Raw genomic sequence first — 18,480 nt, 5'->3', positions numbered from 1 at the left:
GCCTTCAGCCAGTGCGCACCTGCCCTGAGATTAGGGAGCACAGGCAGCACAGGTCAGGCTGGGGAGCCAGAGGTGTGCCCCCAAGAGGAGGAGCCAACTTGTCCTGGTTGGAGGATCAAGTAGGCTTCCTGGGTAAGGAGGCTTTGAGAGGTTTCAGCATGAGCCGGGTGTGTGTGTGTGTGTGTGTGTGTGTGTGTGTGTGTGTGTGTGCGCGCGCGCGCGCTGCGGCCTCCTGGAGTGTGGTGGACATTCTCCTGGGAGGAAGAGAGGCAGAGGTCTAAAGTTAGCCTTCCTAGGAACCAAAGGCGCCCTGGGAAAATGCCTCCAGTTTCCCGTAAGCTTTCATGGTTTTGCAGACCCAGCAGGTAGGAGTGAGTGCATGCTGACATTTGAGCACTGAACACGGTCTGTGGAAGCACACACTGGGTCCTGAGTTTCTGCGGTCCTGTGCTGCTCTCACGGTGTATCCCCAAGACATGGTCCTAGGTGTCCACCTTATTGGAATTTAACCAATGGGCGTGTGAACCCGTTGAGGCCAGCGAGTCCAGGGGCTCAGCGATGTTGCTGTCGTTTGGATCCAGAGGCCTGACAGCCACCTCTTTTTAGAGGATCGTAGAGGAAAGCGTGGCCACCTGTTTCCTGTCCTCTGAAATGGCATTTCCTGTGGGTGCTGCTCTGTCATCAGGTCCTCTTCTGAGGCATGGAGAAACCACATCCTCTTCGGAGCCTTGGGATCAGGAGGTTGAACGCGACATCATTCAGCTCCTTTGGTGGCCATAGGTCTGAAGCATCCTGAGAGGTGACATTTCCAGTCACCTGACTCACCAGACAGGGAGGTCTCATACCCAGAGATTTTCTTGAGCTGGGCCCCTTGAAGGTGTCAGCGATCTTGGGACAGACAGGTGACGGCTTTACTTGGTCTGGAGTGTAAGTAGAGAGACTGGACGGTCTGGCATGCGGATTCCTTTTTGTTGTTTTCTGGGTTTCTCTGTGTAACAGCTTTGGCTGTATTGGAATTCTCTCTGTAGACAAGGCTGGCCTCGAACTCACAGAGATCCGCCTGGCTCTGCCTCCCGGGTGCTGGGATTAAAGGCATGTGCAGTCACTTTTGCAGGGCATTTCCTGTAGACAATGGAGAACCTTGGCAAACACATATCAGCCCTTTTGGCATAATCCTCTGCCTGAGAAACTTGCACAAGATTTACTTCCTCGGAACCTGGCGTGGTTTACCTTATGGAAACTCATCATGTTTTCCTTTCTGTCCTGGCTGCCTAGAAATTCAGAGCCAATTAAATAAAGCACATAGAAAGTCATTGCTAAATCTTTTGAAGAAAATACACAAAGTCCTTAGGAAAATGCCTGACTAATGGCATGAACATGTGGTGTTCCAAATGAATATCTGAAAACGGCTGTCGAGGTCAGCGAAACGAGAATGCTGTGTGTGTGTGTGTGTGTGTGTGTGTGTGTGTGTGTGTGTGTGTAAACAACTGTCAGGGTCAGCAAAAAGAGAATGCTGTGTGTAGGGAGAGATGGCGAGAGGTACATGCTCACATAGGTGTGTGTGTGTGTTTGCCCTCGGATGCGTGTGTCATACATGTGTAGGCCAGAGATTGTTGTCTAGGATGTTTGATTGCTTTTCACCTTATTCTTTGAGATGGGATCACTCGCTGAACCTGGAGTCATTCATTCTGCTACAGGCCAGCTCCCAAATCCGATTATCCCTTCCCCCGCCAGCAGCTGTCTTGCGGACGTCCACACTACCACGCCAGGCTTTTCTACGGAGATCCAAACTCACGTGTTCATGCTTGCTGACCTTCTCCATGGCCCTCCCTTTTCGGTCTTGAAAGGTAACACAGGCTAGCTTTGACCTCAGCCCGAGGGAGCTGAGACTGCAGAGGCTCAGCCCCAAACTCCCCAGCCACGACAGGGTTTAATTTTCAGCTGCTGGAGATCTTTGCAATGCATTGCTCCAGCGCAGTTGCTGGAGCCGCTCTTTGAGGCCACAAAGCCAGAGTCCTGAATTTAAGACTAGAGTTTATTTCTTTAGCATGGGACTAACAGCAGGACTTAGCACTGTGTGGCCGTCTCTGTGCCGGCACATAAAGACTGTTTACTACTTCACTGAACCCCTCCCCCCCATAAGGTCGCACACAAACGTTGACATTAGCGGTCGTTGCTGGCTGACGTCTTTTCAGCAGTTGAGCAAAGTTAGAGCAAGACAGTGTAGCATGGTGTCTCAGTGGAGGATGCACACTGGATCCTTGCCCTTGTTTGCCGGTGTGAGAAGCAGGGCTAAGTTATGTAGAGTCGTGAAGTAGGCAAGCCCGGGGAGCGTACGCAGTGCCAGGATACAGTACATGGTGCTTCTTGAGTAAGGCTTTGACACCTCCGCATCACTACCAAATGCTGCTGTGGTTTGGCTCAGTAGCTTTGGATAGCGTGTCTCCTTAGAGGACAGGGATTCTGAGGCGGTGGAAGTCTGAGGAGGGATTGGCCTCATGGTTCTGTGAGCCATGTAGAAAGGGTTTTGAGCTTTTGCTTCACGTCAGTATCTGTTTCAAGCTGTGACATCATTTTTCTAGTTTCTCATGTCTAGGCTGCTTCTAAATTTTGGGTTGGTTCTTCTTTTAGTTTATGACTGTAACTGAACCTCCTGCTGTTTTAAATTCTCTTGTAACCTTACAATGATTTTTCAAAGTCGTGGGTCAGACTATTTTGAAATGTAGCTTTGATGAGAAAACCTGAGTTTTGAAAGATTAACCCACAACCTACCCAATTTCTAAGTCTTGGATAGTTTTTCCTCCCTCCCTCTCTTCTTTTCTTCTTTCTTTCTTTTTCTATTCCTTTTTGTTTTCAAGACAGGGTTTCTCTGTGTAGCTTTGGAGCCTGTCCCGGAACTAGCTCTTGTAGACCAGGCTGGTCTTGAACTCATAGAGATCCGCCTGCCTCTGTCTCCCAAGTGCTGGGACTAAAGGCGTGTGCCACCACTGCCCAGTTTATTCCTTTTTTTAAAAAAAAATTGGGATACGTGGGTCTTGAACTTTGCGTATGTTTTAGGAAGGGAATGGCCTTGAAGTTCTGATCCTTCAACCTCTGCCCCCGTAGTGTTGTGATTACAGGGCATGTGCCTCAGCTCTGGGTTAGTGTGATGCTGAGGATGGGACCCAGGGCTTTGACTGCCAGGCCAACATTCTACCATCCGAACTGTGTTCCCAACTCTTTAAAAACGAGTTTATTATAAAAACCAGGATTTGTTTTTCTCTTGACGTAGGAGCTCACTTTTTATTCTTGGCTAGCCTTGAACTGGAGGTGATCTTCCTGCCTCAGGCTCCCGAGTTCACAGCTCAGAATTTCTGAGTGGAATTCTAGGTGTGAGCAGCCACACTCAGCAAGTTAACTAATTTTTAAATGTAGTTTATTTATTGAGCAATCGATGCCCATACTCAAGGATTTCTGGTGTTTAGATGACAGTGACAGGTGCTAGGAGGGAGAAGGGGGGCGGAATGGGCACTGGTTAGCCTCTCGGTTTCCACCTGAGTTCTTTTCCACTCTGCGGGCCTCAGTCGCTGTGCCTGGAGAGTGGGGATGGGGTGTGGGAAGAGGGTGGGGATGGTACCTGCGTTTCTTCTGCTGGTTTCTGTTCCCCGAGTGTTCTGTTCTTTGAGGCTGTGGATGCGCTGGAACTAGGTTCCCTGTTTACAGACTGTTACTAAATCTGTATCAGTTACTAGATGCTTCCTGATTTCAGAGAAATAAACAGAGGCACCAAATGGGAGGTGCTCCCACTTGAAGCACTGCCTGGAAATAAATCAGTATATTTAATCCTGGAAGCGCATCACTATACTCAATCCCACGGTTCGTGCATGCTCTCCCTGCGCCGTTTTAGCAAATCCCGCCAATGCTTCTGCTTTACCTTTTTTTTTTTTTTTTTTAAAGTTGCGTCACCGTGAATATGAGGAAATAATAAAGATAGACTTCTGGAAGCACACTGGGGGAGGGGCAGCAAGTAGGACCCCGAAAGTAACCTAGCTGTTTCCCTGAGCTTTCCTGTGTGTCTGTCTCTGTAGGAAGGTTTTGTCTTGACTTCCCATCTGTTTCCTGTTCTCCAGAGAAGAGACCTTCTGCTTCACGTGCCCACTCTGACCTTCTCCATCCCTCAGCGCTGGGTGCACACCTCCTAGTACACACACGTGTTGGTGTGTGCAAAGGAAACGTTCGTGGTGAATGCTAGTGTTGCATGGAATGTTAATTTATTCAGCATACTCTAACAGCAGATGCTTGCGATTTTGCCTTCTGCTGTCTGTCCTTCCGTGAGAAGTGATTTCTTGCCCTGCACCTCGCAGGAACACCCTTGTGTGGTTGTCTGGTCCTGCTTTGATCTGGAGCCACCATGTATTTGGTGCTTAGACTTACCGCACAAATGAAAACATTCTGAAACTGCGGCTCTAGGCTGTCCCCAGGCTCCCTAGCTGGGAGCTTCAGCCTGGAAGCAACGACGAGGGAGTCTCGCTGAGATCCATGGGTGTTCTTTTCGGCTCTGCACTGTTTGGACTCACATTGATTTGGCCCACGCCACGTGGAGCAGACAGACACAGTGAGGCTGGTCTTTCATCACAGAGGCAGCACACTGTGTATTGTTCTGTTTGGGGTTTGTTTTCCTTTGACCAGTGAGCGGGAGCCTCCCATTTTCCGAGCTGTAGTAACACCCCTGGAGGCTGGCCTTCTCGGCCATGCCTTCCCACCCCTCAGGCTCCGCACATCCAGCCAGTAAGGCTGACCCTTCGCGCCTGGGAAACCGGCTTCCTTTCCGTCCTCTGGCCAGTAGTGGTGTGTGTGCCCGTGCCTCAAGCAGCAGGGGACTCTCAGCTGTCCCTGCTGCAGGCTTTCTGACCGCGGTTCTGGGTGGAGAATGCAGGCTGAGAAGTACAGGACTAGCGGGAGAAATGACAAGAAGGAGCTGGTCATCGAGTCCCCCTTGCAGTACAAGGACCCAGCCCAGGGAGATGTGGAGGCGGAGAGCTCGGTGCTGGTAAGAACCCGGTCCCCACTCAGGACTGTGGCGGTGCACGAACAAGTCTGCCAACTCTTACCCGGCTCTGACTTTCTGACTTGCTCTGTCTGTCTCTGGCGAGCTCTTCTCTCTCTCTCTCTCTCTCTCTCTCTCTCTCTCTCTCTCTCTCTCTCTCTCTCCCTGTAGACTGACCTAAAGCCCACTTCCATTCTTCCTGGGTGAGGAAAGAAATGTTGATGTTTGTGGGTAAACAGGTTTCCAGGAGGAAACTCTGCATAAAACAATTTGGTATTGTTTAAAATTTTGACACACGTAGTTGCAACATTTTTCAGAAATAAACCCAACCAGGGACGTTTTAATAGCAGCCTGGGAGTTGGAAAGAACTCACTTTGTTGAATTGAACCTTTTTGTGCATTACCTCCTTATGTCCCTGAGAAAACAAGGCAGGTGCTGAGGGCTTTAAGACTGTTTGCGTTCTCTGCCCCTCACTTGGGTTTCCTTAACCAGGGAGTTTGCTTTGAACAAAGTCAAGGGATCTCAGCTGTGAGACAACCGACAGAAAAGCTGATGTCTTAACATTAGCTAAACTCACAGCAGTTTGAACAAAGTCAAGTGCCGTGGTCGGCTCTGGGAGGGAGGATGTGAAAAGTGCTTGTGTTGTTGGCCATCTATGAGTAGGCTGTGCTTCCCTCTGGAATTTCTTTAGTACAATACAGGCATATAATTTTTTAAGCAAGCTGCAGAAACCACCAGCATCTCTGCAGAGGGGACAATCGAGCCTTTCACACGATCTGTTAAAGGGATTGTCATCCTGGTGCCTGGCGTTTCTACGTAGCCCTTTTTTTTTTTTTTTTACTTTTGCCTAAACGTGGATGTTTGGTTGCAGCTGCTATAGTGCTATGGTGTTTGGTTTCTAATTAAAATAGCCGTGAGGATGGAAGCTTAAACTTTCCGAGAGCAAACCTGACATGAACAGATCTCTTTCCCTTGTGACGGAGGAGGTTGCCCTATATTGGCACTGCCTTGAGAATGGCTTTGCTCATCCTAGACTGGGTGAGTCAAGGAAGCTGACACACACACACACACACACACACACACACACACACACACCCCGCAGATGATGTTTTGAAGCAGTTGTATGTTCCTTATCTTAGATCTTTCTTCTAGCTGGCCGACTTGAGCCACCTGTGTGCCTCCTAGAGTAAACAGTGTGTGGAAGTTGGAGGAAGTTGTGTGGTTTGGGTTCCCCAGAGAATATCCTTAAGTGTGTTCTGTTGGGGGTCTCCTGGTGTCCAGAATTTAGCTATGCAGAGGGTTGAGCGGCTTGTAGCGATTTTTTTTTTCTTAAATAACATAAAAGTGACTTTTGAAACACTGGCTTCTCTTTCTGGTGTTCAGCCCCCCCACACACACAGACTGTCCATCCTGTTATGCTGTAGTTATTTATTTAGCGCACATCTCGCTCCAGACAGTCCCAGAGGGAATAGCAAAAGACAAGGCTGGGCCGGCTACGGCTGTACATGGGGAAATACTCCTTGGGGCGTGGAAACTTCTGGTCCTGTGGAACGGATCAGTTCTGTGCACCTGCACAGAGGTGTTTGGAGCTCGAAGGAAAGCGATACATGTAGACACCTTTCTTATCTGCAGGGGTTCCCCTTCCACACAAGATAAGAGGGGATATCAGAAGCCAGGATGTGGGGCGGGGATGCGGGGTAGGGGGGAGACTCACTCCGCAGGCAGATCTCCTTGCTTGGGAAGATAGCTGCCCACAGCAAGGGAGATCTCAGCAGGCTGCTAGGGACACAGCTTGTTCCCAGGGGAGCACTCTGGAGTGTGCAGTCACAAGATCAGTTTGTCGGGGTGCTAATCCTTAGTTGAGCCCCAGTAGCCCCTGTACTTGTTGAGGATCCCTAAGCCTATAATTTGAGTGAACTATATGGAGAGATGTTTAACTACAGGGAACATAGTTCGTTTAGGAAGTAATATTTAGTTATTATTTTATCATTATTATGATTTAATTGCTATTTATTATTATATAAAATGTATCAGTAGTCTCTAGGAGACAATAATAAACATTTAGAAGGGACAGCTGATAGTTAGCAGGAGATGTAAACAGTACACTCCCAGCCCTGGGGCAGACCCTCCTGTGCTCAAGGCCCCAAATGCTCAACTCCTCAGTCACACCAAAACCCTGAAATAGTTGTGTGAGAAAGGTGAGCTGCTTGTCCCGCTCTTCAGAGGTTGCCATTGTTACTGATGTGCTCGGGTACTTCCCAGCTTGTCCTGTGCGTGTCAAAACGCAACTCCTGTACAATCTGTCTGCTTGGGAAAGTACATGAATAAAGGTATTTTTCTCCTGGAACACATCAAGAACCATGCATGTGTGTGTGTGCATGCATGTACGTGCATGTGCACACATGTGCGCCTATCAGGTGCCTGATACATCAGATGCCTCTCAGAAATCGAGCTCATGTCTCGATCCTCAGGTATAAGGAACTTTGGTTCCTGTCTGCATCTCATCCCCTGCCTTTGTAGGAACACACGGCTACACCTGCCTTTATTTAGTACGTGGGTCTGGGGATCAGATTAAGGTCCTCAGCCTTGCTTGGCGAGCACTTAGCTATCTCTCCGCACACAGAGGCCTTATTTTTAATGGTTACAACATTCCTTTTACATTTCTGCTTTGATCAGTTTGTGAATGTATTGGTGTGTGTGTGTGTGTGTGTGTGTTTTAAAGTGCTTTCCGCTATTCTACATATCCTATAAACTATTGGAAGTTTCACCTTGCCCTGTGCTTAGCAGTGGTGTTTGCTTTTCTTTGGGCCTGACATGTTTAAGGTTTCCCTGAGCAGTGTTTGTTTGTTTGTTTTCACAGGGGTAGGAAGGCCATAGGTTCTGGTGGTGGTGGTAGTAGTGGTGGTGGTGGTTTTGTTTTTAGATAGGGTCTTAACTTCCAGAGCATTCTGTCTCCTTTCCCATCCAGTGCTGCGATTACAGGCATAGCCTGCCACACCTGGCTGGAAAGTCAGTTTTGTGTGTGTGTGTGTGTGTGTGTGTGTGTGTGTGTGGTTTTAGTTTGGTTTGAGTCTTTTAGACAGGCTTTCTCTGTGTGTATCCCTGGCTGTCCTGAAGCTCACTTTGTAGACCAGGCTGGCCTCGAACACACAGAGATCCACCTGCCTCTGCCTCCCAAGTGCTGGGATTAGAGGTCTGGGCCACCCACCACTACCCAAAAACAGCTTGTGTCTGGATAGTGTAAAGTCACAGAGGCCAAAAGACTCAGCTTACGGGTCGTCTTGTCTCTGCATGATAGCAGAAGGTGAAGGAAACTGGTGTGCCTGTCCACTCAACTTCCTGCCCAGACCACTGACAGTGGTTCTGTGGTCGTGGCTGAGGCGTGGGGAGATTCCTCGGGATTCTTGCTGTCTGTGTATTGTCTGTTCACAGCGAGGGAGCTCCGCTCTGCCCTCCAAACTTTAAGGTGTGGTTGGTTCTTAGGAAGACCTTATTCTAATGGTTGCTTTCCAGCCCTCTGGAGGAAAAGGGTGTGGTGTTCCCAGAGTTCTAGAGCAGTGAGCTTCCGTGTTGGGTATTTTTGTGAGGCAGGTAGGGCCTATAACACACTGGTCTTGGTTGGAGAGTTCTGGCAGTTGGAAGATGCCAGGGTAGGGAGGAGCTGAACTCTCCAGCAAAGGGACTCAGGGTTTCACAGACATTGTTTGGGTCTTTTCCTATTTTTGAGGAACTTACAGGAATCGAGAGATGAATTTGAGTTCTGACTGGAGTGTTTGCAGTCCCTTGTGTTCACTAAGCAGGGAGGTAGCCACCCTTGTGCCCCTTGTAGAGACAGAGGACCCGAGAGGACTCAGCTTCTGGTGGCCCCACCAGTGCGTGTCAGTCCCACAGACAGAGGGAGGAGGAGTCGAGGGCCTTTTCTGTCACAGACTTGTTTTACTCAAGACACTGAGTGAAGGAAGACCCAGGCCCTAAAGTGCAGGCCTGCGGGCAAGGGTTTAATGGCCTGTTGTACGTACTCACACCGCGAAAGAGCTTCTTCTGCACAGGCTGCCTGAGAAGGAAGGCTCACAGCTGGTGTTATTTAATGAGTCATTTCTTTGTTGTGTTTCAGTAGTGTGAGGTTTAGGAATGTTCCCGCCACCTTTGTGTGATGACACATTTTCAGGTGACCAAATCAGGACATTTTCTTCCTGAGAGCTGCAGACATTTTATTACTGTGCCCCCGTTTTTCTGTTTCATTTGCTCGTTCATTAGTTCATTCGTCTGTGTAAGACCTAAGATCTACCAGGCTTGCTGGGTAGTCACTGGGGACACAGAGGCCTGTCCTTCTGGGGTCTTAGCTTAGAAATACTCTCGTGGTAGCCACAGGGTGTGTTAGTATCACCCACCCTTTCCAAACTCTTAGAGAACACTAAACTCATCCCTGCTGGAGGAAGGCCGTGCTCTGGGTGTCCCCCACCGCCACTGTTCCTGGAGCTGTTTGCACAGGCAGGGCTCCCACTCTTACACACTTATTATTGACTAATCTAGGAAGGAAACTTCATGGAGTGCGTTCGTTCCTAGAAAGGGCAGAGTGACTGTCCTAATGGTGTCCCCCGTCACCGCCTCACTCTCGTGCCAAGCCGCTTTGGGTTTCTCGCCTTGTAGAAAGGAAGACCTGCTTCTCTGGGGTATTTCCTTTCCCCTGCCATGAAGTGCGTGCAGATTGATCTGTCACTGGCTTATACAACAGGGTGGTGCTCCCCGACTTTTATATTGGTGGAATAGTTAAAAAGCCAACGCCCTGCTGCACACCAGGCACTGTTAGATGCACGATATTGTGAGCTCTCACCACCCCAGGAAACAGTCCTCGCGGTTCCTGTACAGCGAGGAAACAGGCTCCCAGGGGCTTGGCAGCGGGATCTGCATCACTGTAAGGTGCAGAGTCAGGATGGCAGAGTCCTGGTCAGGTTTCCCGAGATCTGTACCTGTACGCGCGCGCGCGCGCGCACACACACACACACACACACACACACACACACACACACACACACTCTTACTGACGGAGACAAAGGTATTCACTCAAGCCTGCCGCTGTGAAGGGAAAGGCAGATAAGAAAAGTCAAAAGCCCTCATTATAAACTTGAAAATTCAAGCTGGAGAGATGGCTCAGTGGCTGAATGCTTGCCAGTGTCACAGAGCACTGAAGCTCAGTCCCAGGACCTACGTTGGGTGGCTCACAATTGCCTGTAACTCTAGCTCTAGGGAATCTGATACCTTCTTCACCGTGAATACCCTCACACACATGCAGCATGTGCATACTTACACGTAAGCACACAAATCTTAACATGCACGTGCACACATTCACACACACATACACACACACATGCACACACACACACACACACACACACACACCATTTCTGAGCTTTGGCAGTTTCATCTGTGCAGTGAGCAGTAGATGGTAAATTGCCTTTCAGACCGGACCAGGGCCGGGTCAGGACTAAGATCATGGAGATTTAATTTTAAGCTTTAAGCTTAGTTATGTATAAAGGTTTGATTTGGGGGTTTGGGGGGCTTCCTAGTTAGGGTTACTGTTGCTATGGTGAAACACCAGGACCAAAAGCAAAGTTAGAAAGGGTTTATTCGGCTTACATTTCCCCATCAGTCCATCACTGAGGAAGTCAGGACAGAAACTCATTCAGGGCACAAACCTGGAGTTAGGAGCTGATGCAGAGGCCATGGAGGGTGCTGCTTACTGACTTGCCTCCAGGGCTTGATCACCCTTATTTCTTATAGAACCCAGGGTCACCAGCCCAGGGATGGCACCACCTACCATACTGGGCCCTCCCTTGTCAGTCACTAATTAAGAAAATGTCTTACGCTGAACAATGATGGTGCACATCTTTAATCCCAGCACGTGGGAGGCAGAAACAAGTGGATCTCTGTGAGTTTGAGGCCAGCCTGGTCTACAGAGAGAATTCCAGGACAGGCTTGAAAGCTATAGAGAATCCCTATCTCAAAAAACAAACAGACAGACAACAACCCCCCACCCCCCAAAAAAACCCCAAAGACAGACAGACAGACAGACAGACAGAAAAAGATACATGGGGAAATTTTCTCAATTGGAGTTCTCTCTTTTCAAGCGATTATTCTAGCATGTGTCAGGGTGACATAAAACCAGCCAGCACGCCCACCGTAGATTGGGGCGACACTTCAGGGTGACATAAAACCAGCCAGCACGCCCACCGTAGATTGGGGCGACACTTCAGGGTGACATAAAACCAGCCAGCACGCCCACCGTAGATTGGGGCGACACTTCAGGGTGACATAAAACCAGCCAGCACGCCCACCGTAGATTGGGGCGACACTTCATCACGGACAGTGTGAGTCAGCTGTTTGGAAACGCATGAAAGGGCAGCATGATTTGGAACACTGGCCAGGAGATATTAGAAGCCCTTCTTGGTCCTCCAGACTGCTTATGAAGGTAACTTGAGAACCAAGAAGGCCTGGACTATATAGTTTTTACATAATTTTCTAGAAGCTTGAAATCCCCTGCAATGTGATATAACTAGTTAAGAATTTCTCCTAGAAAGGTGTTCTGAAGCCGAGGAAATTTGCAGGGCCCTCACTCTGTGAAAGCGTGTGGGCCTCTGACCAGCAGGGCCCTGAGGACCAGGCTTGCTGGATGGACGTTGATCCCACAGTTCTGTGTCCAGCTCTCCTGGCTGTGGAGAAAGTTCCTCCCAGGGAAAGACTTACAGGAGCCCGGCTCTGGTGCTGAGAAGGCATGCTTGCATTTCTGTTTCAGGGCAGTTCAGTAGAGGTAGGAGGCTGCACCGCTCATTTCCCAGGGGCCTGGGATTGCCCGTACTTCCCACCGCATGGCCTTTCCTTACTCTCTTTTATAGAGGAACAAGGCCTACTTGCTATGCTGAATCTGGCCTTGAACTTGGCTGTGGTAACTTCCACTTTTCTTCCACCTTGAGAGGATTAGCTGCCGACATCCAGCTGTATCACATCTCTACAAAGAGAAAGCATGATGCTGAAGGAAGCAGCTAGACCTCAGAATGGCATCCCCAGCCATGTTGCTAACATCGGTTAGTTGAGTTTAAGCTGGTAGTTTAGTTAACTGTTTATCACCTGACTTGGGAACACAAGGGCAAACTTAAGTTCCCAAAGTGAAGCCTTCTCCCATGTTTGTATGTGCTGATACCTCTCTTTGCCACCAGTGCCGGTGTCTTCCTGGAAACACAGCAGAAACTGGCCAGGTTGGGTGTTAGCGTGCACTGTGGATGAGCTTTGCAGGCTGGCTTCACCAATCCCGATCCAGTCGGTGCTTGGCGGAGAAGGAGCACAGACAGGAGGGGCTTCTCCAGGACCCCAGGTGCCCACCGCTCCTCACAGGCGGACCTGACTGCTCCATCCCTGCTGTGGTTCTGTTGGTTCTTTTCTTTTTCTTTGGAATCTTCAGAAAGTAAACTGTTTCTTCTTGCTGTCACATCTGAAAAGTAACAGAAATACTATTTGATTAGTACACACTCTGAACTTTCTGGTAGCCAAAGTAAGGTAGATTGACACAGGTGTAATTGGCATTTTAACCAAGAATTTCTAATATATTACTAATATTTTGAAAATATCAAGGTAGTTTTACTTTCTTTTAATCAGACTGATTTTAGTCTCTGCTTACAGTACAACTGAATTCAGAATAGGGGTGTGTGTGTGTGTGTGTGAATGTGCATGCGTAAGTGTGTGTGTTTGTGTGTGAGTGTGTGGGAATTTGTGAATGTGTGTGCATGTGTGTGTTTGTGAGTGTGTGAGTGTGTGTCTGTGTGAGAGCATGGCTGTGAGTGTGCATGTGTGTGAGTGTGGGTGTGTGCCTGAGTGTGTGTATCGGTATGCTGGTGTACACTGTATGTACAGACCAGGGCTCAGCCTTAAGTGCCATTCCGCCTTGTTTCTTGGGGGACTCTCATTGGCCTGAATCTTCCCAGTAGGTTAGACTGGCTGGCCAACAGAGCCCCGGACACCCACCTGTCTCCATCCTCTCGGCGCTGGTATTATGGATGCCACCACCATCTGCTTTCTTGTGGATTCTGGGGATTGAACTCAGGTTCTCACGGTTGCAAGGCAGGCACTTCACTGACTGAGCCGTCTCTCCAGCCCAGGAATAGCCTCACTTTAAGTGCTCAGCGGTCACATGCAGCTAGTAGCCACCTCATTAAATGCCACTGAATATTGCTTGTCCATAAATTTACACATTTAGCCTCAAAATAGGATTTTGTCATGGAGGAGGGTGAGTCACTGGATGAGGTAACACACTTGTGAATCTGCAGGAAGAAAGCAGATGATGCTAGTGTAAGCCCAAGTGTTTCTTGCAGAGTTCACTCCTAAAGTGTGTTCTTATCTGGTGGCATCCTTGTGTGTCCATGCATCCAACCATGTATTCCAAGAGTAAGATTATTAATAGCCTCCAACTGGGACGTGCGTGTTGTTGAAGCAAGACTCTCTTTCTCTGTGGAGTGAGACTGTTGAGCCTGCCCAATGGCACAGTTAGCTCAGCCATGCTCAGAGCTGGGCAGAAAGGCCCTGTCCTCATGTTATCTCTGGACACGTGGAGGACATACCTTAATGCAGAACAGAGAAGCGAGGCATTGACTGCAGGCTTCCTTCATGCTTACTGACCATGTGGTGGGGGATAGTCCTGGGCATGGGGCTGGGAGACCTCGGGGTTACCATCTGTGTGACGGTCCCTAAATCCTCTAACTCCTCTGAGCTGATTCCTCAGCGTCTGTGAGATGTGATGTGTAGCCTGGCAAAAGAGGTGCCAGTTGAGGGGGTCAGATCTTCCTGAAGCTGAACTTGTGTGGCTACATATGACCCCTGACCCCTGTAACCCATGTGATGGGCCCCGGCTCTGTAGGAGGGCTTGTGTATTGAATCCCTTCAATAACCCCATGGCAAAGAGAATAGAAGCTGCCATTTTGATAGGGATATTTATTTTTAAGTTTTTATTACATTTAGGAGTGTGTGTGTACAGGCTGTGTTTTAGCTGCTGAGTCATGTCTCTGTCCTCAGAGAAGGATACTTAGAGGTTAAGTAAGTGCACAATTTGCCCTAAGACCACGTTGTCCGTCAGTAAATGGTCGAGCTCAGGATTTTTGGAAAACAGTTTCTACCATGAGATTCTCTGAAGCAGATGGCCCAGTAGAGGGCTTGCCCAGTCGAGTGGCGTCTGGAACATTTGCTGAGGCCGTGCTGCACCTGCCCCCCAGCTGCTGATTCAGGGAGTCTTGGGGGAGCTTGCATTTTTAATAAATTCCAGATGCTGGGGCCGGACACCTGGAGCCGAGCTCTGAGCGCCTCTGGATTGCTGTAATGAACCCACACACCTCTAGATTGCTGTAATGAACCCACACACACCATCTTCAGTAGTGCTTGGTATTTTGGGGACCGGAACCTAAATTTTGTCTCCACCCATATACCTTGTGCTGCTGCAGCTGGTCTCTGCTGCCCTTTCCCGGCAGGCGCGCAGGGACCTGTCTGTGAGCAGAATATCCTGTGGACATTTACCCTTCAGCCCCAATACCTTAACAGAAACCGGCTTTCAGAGCCTTTTTGTGTAAATTGCTTGACCTCTTTGCTTCAGAGTTTCAAAATAGCTTCTGTTATCTCAGAAAAATTAAAAATTATTAGGCTGTGATGTTAAAGAAGGAAAAATACAGGTTTTCTGAAAGCGTCTGTAGTAAAGACTTACTGTAGAATTTCTTATCGATCCCTTCTCACCTGCAGAAGGCGGCAGGCAGAAGCAGGGCATGCTGGGGTTCCTCAGGCTTTTTCTGGCCTCTATATAGCTGGAAGCCCTTACTGTGTGTGCAAGGGAGCACATTCCAGTCCTCTCTGTGTTCTCTGCATGTGACTCCTGGGCACGGGGCAGAGAGTAAGGTCCCTAAATTCCTGTCTTGTCGTCTTCTCTTCGTTAATATTCTCAGAAGTGACCCTACTGAGCACAGCTCTCTAAGTGGGAGCATTGCGTGGGCTTTAGGTCATTGGTGTCAATATCATTATGGCGTCATCGCTAGCATTTCTCTTACCCATTTTCCAGATGCTGTGGATTATACAGTTGTCTTAGGTCTGTTTACTTGAAAAGCAGATTGATAATTTTGGAAAGCCCTATTTCCATTTAAAGCCCCTCGTCTTCATTTGCAGTCATGTGGTTTTAAGATGGACAGTCTTTGTTACGTGGATGTGCTTGATCCATAAAACCACCGTTCAGTGACCAGTTCTGTAATCTGAGTGCTTTTGACAGTGTTCTCTAGAGTGGGGATTGGATGGCCTCTTGTTTCTCCGACAGAAAACTGGACTCACAAGTGTGTCACTGTTAGGTCTACAAACGACTGAGAGTCCGATGCCCCTGTACGCTGGGCCACAGTCTTCAAATCCTCCTGGGTTGTGCTTTAACGCTCAGGTTCAAGCGTATTTAGCTTTTAGATAAACTTCCATTTGCATCCTGTATTGATCACAGGGTAGAAGTTAAAATGAACAGTTAATTAATTAACTTATTTAATTAATTAAAGTTAAAATACTATTTGGGTGGGAAAGGGGGAGAACCTGAGCTGAGACTGCAGACCCTCCTCTTAGGGACTCAGATGGCACCTTCCTTCCCCTTCTTCCGAACCCACCTGTAGTGTGGATGGCCCTTACGTTCAGTTGTTTGTACAATCTTGCAGTACCCTGTATCGGTTGCTCTTCTGCTGTTGAGACGAAACACCACAGCGCAGGCAACTTACAGGAGAAAGTTGGTTTGGATTTAACGTTTCAGCCCGACAAGAGTGGAATATGGCAGATTGGGGGCGTGGCAGCAGGAGCTGAACTGTAAGCAGGAAGCAGAGAGGGCCCACTGGGAATGGCAGGCTTTGGAAGCTCACTGCCTGCTCCCAGTGACATCCTTCCTCCAGCAAGGCCTCACCTCCTAAACTTATTCGAACAATGCCACCAAACAGGAACCAAGTGTTCAAACTCTGAGTCCATAGGGGATATTCTCATTCAAACCACCACATATCCATATTATGAAAGTTTCTTAACCTTTTTTATAGACGTGTACTCCAAGCGGGAGGGGTGGGGGTGGGGGAGTGTTGGTTGGGAGGGCTGGAGACCTGACTATGACTTGAAAGCAAGTTCTGCCCCTGAAGAGAACCCGAGTTTGATCCCCAGCACCCATGCCAGGTGGCTCACAGCTCCAGGGCACCTGCATTCTGTGCACTGATACACACATGCACGCACACACATGCATATGCACAATCATGCACACACACCCTTAAATGCTTTTAGCATGTTTTCCCACAGCTTCCAGAGTTTCTTCCCACACATGTTAATGAGCACTCTAGGGAAGAGCCTGAGTCATGGAATCATAATGGATTGAGTCGTGTTTGTTGTGACCTTAGAGGTTTGTTGGTTTGGTTTTTAGACAAGATCTCACTGTTAGACCAGGCTAGCCTGGAACTCCAGCCTTAGCCCTGCAAGAATGAAAGGCGTGTTAGCATGCTGGCAGTCTCCTGATCTTAATGTCACACATCTGTTCAGGTGATGGGAGTTCATTCCCCCCACTGGAAGGTGTGTGTGTGTGTGTGTGTGTGTGTGAGAGAGAGAGAGAGAGAGAGAGAGAGAGAGAGAGAGAGAGAGTGTTAGAGTTCCCCTGCTGGAAGGTGTGTGTGTGTGTGTGTGTGTGTGTGTGTGTGTGTGTGTGTGTGTGTGTGTGTGTGTGACAGTGTGTGTGTGAGAGAGAGAGTTCCCCTGCTGGAAAGTGTGTGTGTGTCTCAGTTCTCCTGCTTCTCCTGTGTTTGGCCTCCCCAGAGCTCTTCCCACTTGCTCAACTGGCTTCATTTTGCCTCACACGCTGTAGACGGGAGGCGGGCACCCGGGTTTGAAGCAGTCCTTGGCCGCCCCGCTCCACTGAATATTTGCAAGTCGACGGAGCTGAGCTGCTTAGCTTCCTTCTGGGGTCTTGGCGGTTGGTTGGGGGACCAGCAATTTGAATGCATCGGCTTGTATTTTTTAATACCTCTCCTCTATGATTTTGTAAACTTGACATTGCTCCAAATCCATTTGCACCTATGACCTTGCACACTGGAGTCCGCCCTTAATCTCTGCTGACTTGTTCAGTCCCAGCGGCTCCCTTCAGGAAGCACCAGGTCGTGGACCCCTCACTCCTTCCTGGTGGTGAGTGAGGTGATGTCGCACCATGACAGATGCAGTTCTAGGTACTGGAGATGCAGCAAAGCAAACAGAGAAGGCTTGGCTTGGGAGAGATATAGTAACCTCATGGCAACTAGGTCAGAAACCCGTCTGTCCCAGGTCACCACCATGTTGCCCTTCTTGCTCACAGATGCATCTGTCCCGGGTCACCACTGTGCTGCCCTTCTTGCTCACAGGTGTATCTGTCCCGGGTCACCACCATTTTGCCCTTCTTGTTTTCAGGTGCACCTGTCTCTCCGGGTCACCACCGTGTTGCCCTTCTTGCTCACAGGTGCATCTGTCCCTGGTCACCACCGTGTTGCCCTTCTTGCTCACAGGTGCATCTGTCCCGGGTCACCACCATGTTGCCCTTCTTGCTCACAGCTGGGTCACCACCATGTTGCCCTTCTTGCTCACAGATGCATTTCTGTCTCTCTGGGTGTGTACTCTTTGGGCTTGTATCTTCCTCACCCGTGTCCCACAGACCTGGCGTGGCACATGTGGGCAGGTTCAGTAAATGTCTGTGAAAAGTAGTGACACATCTTGATGGTAGTGTTTGCACACCAGGCAGGGAGGCTGTTGGCTGTCTGTGAGCACCCTAACCATAGGAGAACAAGGATTCCTCAAATGCAACAACTTCAGGAAGTTGGAGTTGGTAGACAAGAGTCTTAGGTAAGCAGACAGACAGCATAGGAAGACTGGCGAGGCCCGTGCTTCTTGTCACCTGGTTCGGAATCTCAGTCCCTGCTCTGTCCCCATCCCCAGCAGATGCCTTGGAAAACAGACTAGTGTTTGCAAAGCATCTTCACCTCGGCACTTCCATCCTCTGGAAGAGAAATCGAGGGAAGTCCTAAATTCTTCATGAACAGAAATGATGAGTTCCTCGTTTCTCAAAATAGAGCCTACCAGGACTTGCCACTTCCTTTGTCTGCTATTTTAAGAAGTGGCATTCAGGATCTCATGTGTTCATATTCAGCCTCTGAGGCAGAAAAGTCTAGAAAGTTCCCAGGAAGCTTTTGTGGCTGAGGGACAAGCAGTGGGGTCACTCCGTTAGTTTTTGAGGCTCGCTCCGGTTCCCATGGCTTGCAGACCTCGCCTGGGACTGTAACTGAACCATATTGTGGATGAACACTCTCTAGATGGGCTGGCCTCCAGGGGCATCCCGTTTCCCCAGGACGAGGAAGATTCTCTGGCATGATTACCTTTCCATCTGGAATTCTGGTGTGCGTGAACATGGG

The 18,480-nt window shown here is 49.1% G+C and overlaps 1 protein-coding gene across 18 annotated transcripts in view; it reads left to right on the top strand.

Annotated features, from left to right (window-relative positions):
- The window catches only part of Dock9 (dedicator of cytokinesis 9), a 253,384-nt gene that overhangs the window by 88,691 nt on the left and 146,213 nt on the right, over window positions 1–18,480 (top strand). For 3 of the 18 annotated variants that reach the window (XM_087912324.1, XM_087912330.1, XM_087912317.1), the window contains exon 1: window positions 4,745–5,029. The exons of 13 other annotated variants lie outside the window; for them this stretch is intronic. In XM_087912324.1, coding sequence (XP_087768450.1) covers window positions 4,910–5,029 — 120 coding nt within the window. In that variant the 5' untranslated portion in view covers window positions 4,745–4,909. Of the gene's footprint in view, window positions 1–4,744; window positions 5,030–18,480 lie in introns of those variants that run through there. 2 more of the 18 variants (XM_087912329.1, XM_087912323.1) reach the window with 1 other exon arrangement.

This window comes from Myodes glareolus, chromosome 12, assembly GCF_982192425.1.
Source record: "Myodes glareolus chromosome 12, mMyoGla1.1, whole genome shotgun sequence".
NCBI lineage: Eukaryota > Metazoa > Chordata > Mammalia > Rodentia > Cricetidae > Myodes > Myodes glareolus.
This window is presented reverse-complemented; position numbering and strand designations above follow the sequence as displayed.